We start from the raw sequence: 10,600 nt of genomic DNA on the forward strand, positions 1-10,600 counted from the left end.
AAAAGAGCGTATGTATTGTCATGGGTGAGAAAATGGTTATCTAGCTAGGTTAAGAAGAGTGAGTGAGGAGACAGGTAAGTGGAAACTAGGTGACAGAGTGAGTCAAAAGCAGAAGAGAGAATCAAAGGCTATTTCAGGGGCCAAAAGAGCGTATGTATTGTCATGGGTGAGAAAATGGTTATCTAGCTAGGTTAAGAAGAGTGGGTGAGGAGACAGGTAAGTGGAAACTAGGTGACAGAGTGAGTCAAAAGCAGAAGAGAGAATCAAAGGCTATTTCAGGGGTGTCAGGAAGCCAACATAACGTTTATTTATATAGCATGTTTTAGTTTGCAAAATACTCTAATATGCTATTTGGTTCTAATTTACAAGCTATGTATTATGATTTTCTATATATTATAGATGAAACTGAGCTTCATTCAGTTAAATAATTTTCCCAGGTTCTTAGAGCTTTTCAGAGCTAAAGCTGGTGCTCCTGACCCCGGATCTGATACTTTTTGTCCTCTAAAAGCAGCCTGTCATGGAAAATGAAAGGTATTAGGGAGAATCATGTATTTTTCTGTTTTTTTTTTTTTTAGCAGCTGGTCTGTATGAGGATCTGAACCCATGACCTTGGTGTTCTAAGGCTGTGCTCTAACAAACTGAGCTAACCAGCCAGCCCTGAATCATGCAGATTTTATGAAATGCAGGTTTAAAAAAATGTAGACACATTAGGATCTTTAAAAAGCACTCTAAGTGTTTGAAAGAATAGCTAAATAGTTAGGAAAGGCTATGTACCTTACTATTGATAGCCCAGCACCAATGTAATTTAGCAGTGGTTTTGGTACTTCTTCTGCATCCAATCCAAACCAGCCAAACCTAAAAATTCAGAAAGTTCACATCAAATTAGTGTTGAAATGTTTCATCATAATATTTGAGGGCATGGACTTGGGGCCAGATTCTCAGGTTCGAATCTTAGCTCTCTCACTAAATGTGACTTTCGATAAGTTACTTATCTTCACTGTACCTCAATTTCTCATCTTTAAAATGGGATAATAATTGTCTCTACCTTATAGATTTGTCATAAAGATTACATGAGTTAGCATATGTAAATGAACTTGAGTGTCCCTTTCTTATTAAGAGTAAAGGAGGAAGGAAAATAGTTCAAATGGCTAACTGAATGCTAATTAATTGACTGCAATTTTGAATAGTATTTGAAATAGACTTTTAAATATCTTCTTGGTTAAAAATCCCTACTCTTTGGCATCACCTTAAATTCATTTTTTTCATGCCTTGCCATTATTGTGAGAATCACTGGGAACTATTCAGGGGTGAGAGAAAAGAGGCAAGAAGGAAAAGAAAAAGAAAATAGTATTTATAAAAAGCAGGGCAGAAAATAGAGAAAGGACAGGAAAGAATGTACTGGAGGTTAGTAAGTTAGTTTGTTTTAGTCTGAGGTGGTTATAAAGTTTTGAGTGGAAGGAGAGCCCAAAAAGTAAAGTAAAAGTCACATCCTCCACTCTACTCATTTTCCCAGACTCGATTTGTGTGTTAATCTTAGTGCTGACAAAGGTCGGCACAGTCCAACAGAACTTTCTGCAGTGACGGGACTGTCCTATCTCTGCTTTGTGCATGAGGGTAGTCTCTAGCCATATGTGTCTGCTGAGCACTTGAAATGCGGCTAGTGCAGCTGAGGAACTGAATGTTCAATTTTATCAAATTTAAACTAATTTAGATTTAAATATAAAAGGCCACCTGTGGCTGTGGCTACCTTATTGGGCACTGCAACTCTAGAGCTGGGGTTGGCAAACTTTTTCTTAAAGGGCAAGAGAGTAAATATTTTAGGCTTTGTGAGCCAGATGTTCTCTGGCAACTACACAACTCTGCCACTGTAGTTTAAAAGCAGCTACAGACAATGCTTCAATAGAGGGTTTTGGCTGTGTTCTAACACAATTTTATTTACAAAAAAATGGCCAGGAGACTGGGCCATGATTGCTGACCCTGCTCTAGAGAGAAGAATGCGTGCTTTAGAACTAGAAGACCTGGGTTTGAACCTAGCTTATTAGCTCTGTGACCTTCAGCAAGTTACTCAGCCTGCCTATCAGCTCTCTAATAAGAGAGTGCTTACCTCATGTATTTGTGACAATAAGATAAGAATGATACATATAACATGTACAGAAAATTGCCACACAATAGAAAGGGAAAGTAAGAATCAGTCCCTTCCTACTGTTTGCTAGATGTAATTCCCTACCATATCTTGATCAAATATCTAGATCACTTATTAAGAATTTAGGACAAGTTATAATAAAGGTGGCATACATTATGTGTATGTTTTACCAGCTAATATCTGTGAGAATGACTCATACATTTTTCCTCTCAGCAAGCCTAATCCTCAGCACTTGCCTTACGCAGAGTATGGGTGCAGGGAATCTTAGTTGAAATAGTTTGACTTGTGTTACCTTGAGCTTGCCCAGCCAGTTAAGGCATTAAATGATCCCCAGATTAAGATTCCAAGGCCTAAACCAATGGTTTTGATAATTGGGACAACAGCAATGTTCCCTGTAGATGTAATATACAGAAAAAACATGTTATTTCCAACATAAATAATACATTTATAATTTAATTAGTTTTTATTCTAACTTCAACTAAAGTTTATGTGATTTGGACAAATTTAGTTAAAGCATGGGTTCTAATTTTTTAAATAAAAAAAACACATTTTTGGCATTAAATTTATGATTATGATTGGTAAAAGAACCAGGCTTAGGAAAAAAAGTCCTACCAAAAAAAATTGAATTAGCTCCTTGTCTAACTATTTAGATGATCCTCATCCTTACTCTATTCTGTGACTCTCCACAGAAGCCATCAATGTTTCAACTAGTAGTGACCATCCTCTTAGATGTGAACTAGGACTAACTACTGGCAGAAGTCTTCAGCCTCAATATCACTCCAGAATTTACCCTTTCATGCTCACTTCCTTGTCCTCCGGGTTCCAGCACTCATTGCTCTGGAGGATCACTCAGGGACAAATCCTTGATGATTTTTTATTTTATACAATTCTTAACCCCTCAGCAGTCTGGCTTCAGTCCTGCAAACTCTTCTCAAAAGGGTTCTTCTTTAGACTTCCAAGATGTCTTCATCTCCTGATTCTCCTCCCGTTTCTCTCTTGAGCTCTCTCTGGCTGCTCTTTCTCATCATACCTTTTGGATTTAGGTGTCCCCTAAAGACTTTCCCTTGAACATATTCCTCTTCTTGGCATATTCTTCTTTGGGTGCTTGACCTAACTTCATGATTTCAGCTGCCAACTAGAGAGGTACATGCTCGCAGTGCTCTAGCTCTTCCTTCAGAGTTTTAGTGTTGTCCTCCAAACTGCTGATAAGAAATCCCCCCCAGATGTCTTCCACTGTGGGAACATCCGGACCTCCAAACTTGGAAGGTTCCCAGCTGAACTCATCACTTTCCTTTTTGAACATGTTCTTCCTCCTTTTTTCCCCACAAGTGTCAATATCACCACCCTCCTCATGGCCTACAATAAAATCCCTACATCATCATTGGCTTCTGTCTTTCCTCCACGCCCCGTATCCTATGAGTTTCTATGAGCTACAGCATCCACACCTGCACCATTTCTCAGATTGGACTCTTCCCCCACTGATTCCCAGTGGAACCTGCTGTGTGATAATATAAACGCTATGGTGTTTATAAAGAGCTGCAGGAGGACAGATGCTTATTCTGTTCCTCTCTTCCCATCAGACTTGATAAACAATTATACTGAGGTGTAAGTGAGGCATAATAATGTAAATTCTACTGAAAATTTAAAAGTTAACTCTTTTGTCCTCCAAACCTCATAAACTTCACTAAATCATTTAATCCTGTAAAGATTCAAATTAAGTGGGTAATCAATTATTTTTAACATGTTTAAGTTTATTTGCTTTTCACAAAATTATCTCTAAAAATTCTTGATACTTAGAATTATCTTTGTTAAACACAAAAAGCCCATCTGGGTATATTTATATTAATAGAAGAGAAACATTTCTGACTGGCAAGGCAATGGTGTAAATTCCAGTCATACAATTTCAGGTATTGATGAGTTAGCAGAGGAAAGATTTTTGTCTGTTTTGTTTTTCTGTTAACCGTTGCTTTAAAAATGATAATGCATCTGTTTGCCTACTTAGCATTAGTCCCAAAAATATTAGTAGAGACTACTATTTAATAAATATTTTCTGATAAACATGCTAGAGAAAGAAAGGCCAGACAATGTAAAATATGAGTAATGTTTGAACAGAGAGAGAGTAACTGAAACGTTTTTACTATAATTATTTTCTATCAGGAACTTAGAAAGAAATCATTAAGTGGAACAAATCAGATAATGTGACAAAATTACTTAGTGAGCATCTGAAGGAAAGAAACTAGTTAATTTTTAGTATCTATGACAAGGATTATTCAGAATTATCATCTGTGCTATTTCCTCCTATTGTGAACAAGGATTATTTTGATTATTGTATTAAATGATTAAAGAATAAGTTCTTCATACATTACCTGTTGCCCAAATGCAGCCCCCAAACATTGCAAAAGGCCAAAACTTAGGACAATGTAATATCAGATTGACCACCAAGGCAACCAACCATATGGCAGCACAGAGGACCCACTGGAGAAACATTCCTGGATATAAAAGAACATGGTGTTAGTGGTTCAAATTGATATGAGTAAATTAGTGCTTAGGAATATCAATGACACACGATTGTAGAAATGACTACAATTTACTGAATGCCTGTATGCCAGTTTTTATTTTATTCTTTTTATTCTTACATTTTATTTTACACATTTTATTCTTACAACTACTCTGCATCGTAATTAACCCTAGCTCAAAGACAGAGAATATAAATCTGAGATCAAACAACTTGTCCAAACAGCTAGTTGTTTGTAGAACAGGAATTTAAGCCCAGGTTGTTTGACTCCAAAGCCTATACACAGTGCGTTTCTGCCTAGCATTCCTTTCTTCACTGATGAGACAAATCAAGCTAGACCAACTCTATATTTTCATTCAGATGCCACACTTAGTGCCACCCCTCACCAAAAATATGGCATTAAGAACTTCGGAATAGCACAACAGTGATTTAAACCTTCAGGAATCATTTATGCCACCTCTAGGATAAAAATAAAGTCATCTATGGCCACACATAGGCCTCACACAGTTACAGATTCATGCTTGTGATGAGCCAGACATAACAAACCTGAGAATTTTTCTAGGTCAGGGATACTCTACTTTCTATGCTCTGAGTTGGCATTTGCCAGTTATCTGGAAATCACCACTAATATGAGGTGTGTGTGCACCTTTCTGAGGCTTCAGCACTATCAAGGATTCAGGGATTAAAAGGATAAGGAAGTATATGACATTGAAAGGAACACTTGGGAAGATATAACTGATTGTATCACTTGTAACTCTAACTGTGGAAGATTTTTGCCTGTCTTTATTCAGTCTCACAGTGGAGGAAAGAGGAAAAAAATGGCTTCTAATCTTAAGACAAAAAAGTAGCATCACAGAAATGAACAGAAACTTTATTTTACAAGTTATGCACTTTACAAATGAGAAACTGAAAACAAAAGAGCTGATAAGATTTGCCCAGGATCACACAGCTAATTGTAAAGACCTAAAAGCCAGGTCCTTTATCCCTTGTTTTGTTCTCCTAGTAGTTTCCACTCCTATCCCAACTCTAAAGAAAAAGAGAAGAAAGGCTCTGGACAATGATTTGCAATGCTGTTGTCTAAGTAGTATGAAGACATAAAGAACAGGGAAGATAATACAGCTGCTACCAGGAAAGTGATTCCCAGCAGGTTTTCAGCACAATATTTCCAATTCCTTTTGGCTTCAACATGGAAGGCAGGTAGATAAAAATAACTCTTGCTTCACCTTCTCTAAAATCCACAGTTCCATCTGTTTTGTCACAATGTAACTTGCATTTCTAACAATCACTGCACTATGCAAAATCATGCAATAAAAACCAGGGAGCTTATAAGGAAAACAGGATTAGGGGGACAACACTCAAAAACTACATCAGTAACGTATAAAAGAAAACAACTTTTTTTTTTTCTTGTTGTTTTGGCAGCTTGCTGGTACAGAGATACAAACTGTTTGGTGTTGTAATATCATGCTCTAACCAGCTGAACTAACTGGGTGGTCCAAGACAGAAACTTAATAAAAACAGTGGTACAGTTTTAAATGGTTAAATGGTGAAGTACATGAATACTGCAATAAATATGGCACTTTAATTTTACAAAGACCGGAAGTTTGCTTATGGAAGTGGACACCAAAAGGGTTGCAGCTTGTGGGTTTTTCTGAAGTTGATGGATAGAAGGTTCTGACACCATGTGTGGATGGGTCGATGCATAACAGGTGTGGCGAATTGAGTGAGCAGGTGGATATTTGAAGGGGGTGTATATATTGTGTATATATTACTATGCATCTTTGTTCATCTGGGTGCAATTTTCTGTGTTCACCTAGTGTTTTCTGAGAGACAAAATTGCAAGCTCAAAATTCGTGTTATGCTCAAATTGTTCTGTAATATATCAATTGTGTTGGAAATTTGCGTTTTCAAAACAAGTGTTAGTAGAACTGAATGTAATTTCCTTCTTTTATAAATATAAACAGCTTTCCTGACTGTACCCACCCTAGCTTTACCATGAAACACAAACTTAAGGGTTATCCTAGACTGACTAAATCTGTGATAAACTAACAAGGACATTATCAAATAATTTAAGTTCTATCTGTTAGGCACCAGGATCAACAAAATTTATTTTTGTAGCACTCATTTTAAAAAAGAGAACTTTGCATTTAAAAATATTTTAAGATTAACAACGAAGGAACCATAATTACCATCACCAGTATCATATTTTTTAAGTGGTACAAAGTTTGAGCCAAACAAAATGATAGCTACAGAAGATGAGATGTAACCAATGGGCAGGTCTGTTCCATTATTGCTCATGGTTCCAGTACTGCCTGAGAGTGGGCTGATGTACTTTGTAAGGGTGTCTGAAATAAAAGAATGAAAAATGAAACATTTGAGAAGTTGTGAATCTGTAAACAAACTGTGCTTAATACATATTTACTGAGTTTTTCAAAAGTATGCTAAGATTCCTTCTTACAGATAGTTAAGACGTTATGCATTCTTATATTATGTTCACACTCCATGTTGATGCATTCATTTTTTTGTTTATTTTATCAATAAATACTTTTTACCACTAAACTACAATTTAAACAAAACAACTTTATCTTCAGAGCTTGACAGCCTAACATCTTCTAAGATCTGAATACAATTTTTATTACATTAAAGAAAAATCCTGCTGTGTGGGTGAACTTTATAATGAAAAGATTTCTGGACTTAGGACTCTGTTTACTTCAATTGGTTGTTGTGACAATCAGCTGAGAAAGCATCTTTGAAGACTTTCAGAGCTACCAAGTGCCTTACAAGCAAAAACTTTTGTTATATTTCAGACATGAGTTTAAAGGCACATTTAAGTTGTTTTGCTGCTACATACTTGGGATCACCTAGAGGGAAAGGTATTTTTCTTCAACAGTAGTACACTTCTAGTGGGTATTAAATAGTTCATGAATCTCTATATTTTTATGACTTTCAAAAAAAATTGAACAGGTAAAAGTAATGCTTCAAAAATCTAAAGTACAAGATCAGCAGTGGTATGTTGCACAATACTATCTATCAGCCAGCAGAACAGGGTGAGGCAGTTAGCTATCTGTGCTATGCAATCTGGTAGCCACCAGCCATTTACTGATAACCTAAATATTCATTATAATTCATTAAAATTAAGTAAAAGAAAAAAATCCAGTCCGTCGGCCACATTAACCACATATCAAGTGCACAATGTGGCCAGTAGCTACTATGCTGAACAGTTCTGATTATAGAACATTTCCATCACTGCAGAAAGTTCTATTGAACAACACTGCTAAACTTATTAAATAGCTTTGGTTCCCCTATGAAGAAAAGGACTAAAACCATAAATAACTGAATCAGATATTTTCCATAAGATAATATTTGGAAAGGCCACTGAACACAATTCATCTTTTTAATTGCACAAGCTACATGAGAAAAAAAACAAAACACAAAAGTAATTTTATCACAGGAGATAAACAGAGTCCTTCCACAATACCACCTTGCATTCATACTTTGCACATTGACCCTTTGAAATAAGTCCTCTAGAATGAAATTCAAGATAATGTAGTCATTGTTTTCTCCAAATTTAATGTTACAGTGATAACTTCTTGTGGATATGTATTAAAGTACACCTGAAATCACTTTTCCTTGTTATTTTACAATGATAAGTATTTAAAGGTCCATGTATTGTTCAGTATGTGTTCTTTCAGAGAATATTAAATATACAGCTACCTACAAAATATGTTATTTGGCATTATTATGGACAGTTTGACTGAAAATAGGGATAACCTCAAAATTGGTCAATAAACTTTAGTAAAGAAAATATCTATTTGAAAAAGTACATATCTTTGCACTTTCTTAAAAACAAAAACAAAAACACACTGTTGTTAAGAAAACATCTTCAATGGGGATGTAGCTGAGGATACTGAAGCATAAACATTGACACAGCAACACTATTCAATAAAAATAATAATAATATTACTGTTAGGCTCAAAGAGAATGTATGACTTACATGGGCTCAAGGGTCAAGCAAATGGATTGCTGCTAAGATATCAGAGTTGCAATAGGTCAAAGAAGCAGGAGGTATCTAGGAAAGCTATCACGTGACTTAAAAGATGCATGATTAGGTGTTAGCTAATAAACCATTTTTACATTTTAATTACTATGACTTACATGGGCTCAAGGGTCAAGCAAATGGATTGCTGCTAAGATATCAGAGTTGCAAAAGAAGCAGGAGGTATCTAGGAAAGCTATCACGTGACTTAAAAGATGCATGACTAGGTGTTAGCTAATAAACCATTTTTACATTTTAATTACAAACGAGTAAGGAAAAACAAAACCTTTATAAGTACACTAGAAAGAAGAAAATGCCTAACCTTCAAAGTGGCAAATTATTTCACTGAAAAGGAGGCTCCACTGAAGAATGTTGACAAACAACCCTGAATCTCTCAGATTTCACCCCGGATTGAAAGAATAATTTGAAGCGCTAATCAGAGTGCATGAACTGCACTTTGACTGCTGAATAAACATCCATCAGTTATTACTTGAAGATAAATAAAGTTTATTGCATACAGCTCTGGTACATTTCAGAAAGCATGAGGTCTTATTTCAACATAGACTGGCAGAAACTATCTTTAAGGAAGAGTCTGTTTCTAAATCAACAATATTTTTGTGGAAAAGAAGCACTACCACTTTAGCACATTATTCCCAATTCTTTTTAGCTCAAACCTGTTAACAAGCCATTACTTTTAAGTAGAAAAACATTATTTTAATGTTTACTTTTAAGTGTCCACTGATAATTCATTAAACTATATTCGTTTATTTTTTACTACTTTTGTTTCATTTACTAGTAAATATTTTTCCTCTACACTTTTCCTAGGAATTTAAACTTCTATGCAGACCTTTTAAAATTCGTATTTGGTATATTCTGGTCAATACTGCTTATCCTACTTCAACCAATACTTCATTTTTAGTTTCATGTTAATTTCCTAAAATCTCCGGGCAAACCCTGCCGGTCTCTTGGCTAAAATTAGCAGTGCTCGAATGCACTTATTCTGAGTCTTGATTTTTTTTTTTTTAAAGCAACGATCACGTTTCTGAGAAATCAGGAGACGCTCCCTTGCAAAGGCTCCTTGTTTTTCCTTTGAGCCGCTGTACTCACTGCGCTCCCGGCCGTGGCTGCACCGGCGACTCGCCTCCTACGTGCCGCCGCGGAGCCCGAGCCTGACTCACTCCCTCTACTTCCCCTGGGCGGCCTCTCCAGCCTTTACTTCCTGCCTGGACGACGGCCTATGCACTGATCGGGAGGAGACGGAGGGTACTCGCACCCGTGACCCAGAGGCCTTTGGGTCCCTTACTTCCTGCCGGGACAATTACCTCCACCTAGCGCGGTGCAGAGGGGAGGGATTAAGCATCAGTGACCCAGAAGTCTTCAGAGGGCAGCAGGTTGGAGAACAATGACTTCCTTCAGCTGCTGTACTGGAGTGAATTGTCAGATGACTCAGATGAGTTGACAAGCCCTTTGTCAATCAACCAACAAATTAAATAGGTCTTGTGTATTTTAAGAGGTGTTTGTTCAGGGAACTCTGAGCATGCCACTACATGTCTCAGAGCTAGGTATTATTTGTGCTGTTTATGGATAAAACAAAATGCTAAGGGATTTCACACAACTACAAAAGATTACCTCAAGCTGAATTTCTCCACTGAATATCAAAAAATTCATCTGAATCACGGATGTCACTAATATCTCTTATGACATCACAAGATTCATGTGTAATCACTAATTCTTTATAAATGCATCCAAGCCATTTATCTGTATATTTATCTAATATGTACTGAGTACCATATGAGAACACTAATTCTTTATAAATGCATCCAAGCCATTTATCTGTATATTTATCTAATATGTACTGAGTACCATATGAGAACATATGAGAACATATAGCCTCTCAAGTTTGGCTGCA

General features: G+C 36.4%; 1 protein-coding gene across 1 annotated transcript in view; it reads right to left on the bottom strand.

Annotated features, from left to right (window-relative positions):
* TMEM144 (transmembrane protein 144) overlaps window positions 1-6,984 on the bottom strand; it is a 38,629-nt gene extending 31,645 nt beyond the window's left edge. The window contains 4 exon segments of the mRNA XM_008592650.1: window positions 775-855; window positions 2,436-2,535; window positions 4,510-4,632; window positions 6,845-6,984. Coding sequence (XP_008590872.1) covers window positions 775-855; window positions 2,436-2,535; window positions 4,510-4,632; window positions 6,845-6,953 — 413 coding nt within the window. The 5' untranslated portion in view covers window positions 6,954-6,984.
* Between the last annotated feature and the right edge of the window lie 3,616 nt (window positions 6,985-10,600).

The sequence above is a fragment of the Galeopterus variegatus genome, unplaced genomic scaffold, assembly GCF_000696425.1.
Source record: "Galeopterus variegatus unplaced genomic scaffold, G_variegatus-3.0.2 Scaffold8148, whole genome shotgun sequence".
NCBI classification, from domain to species: Eukaryota; Metazoa; Chordata; class Mammalia; order Dermoptera; family Cynocephalidae; genus Galeopterus; species Galeopterus variegatus.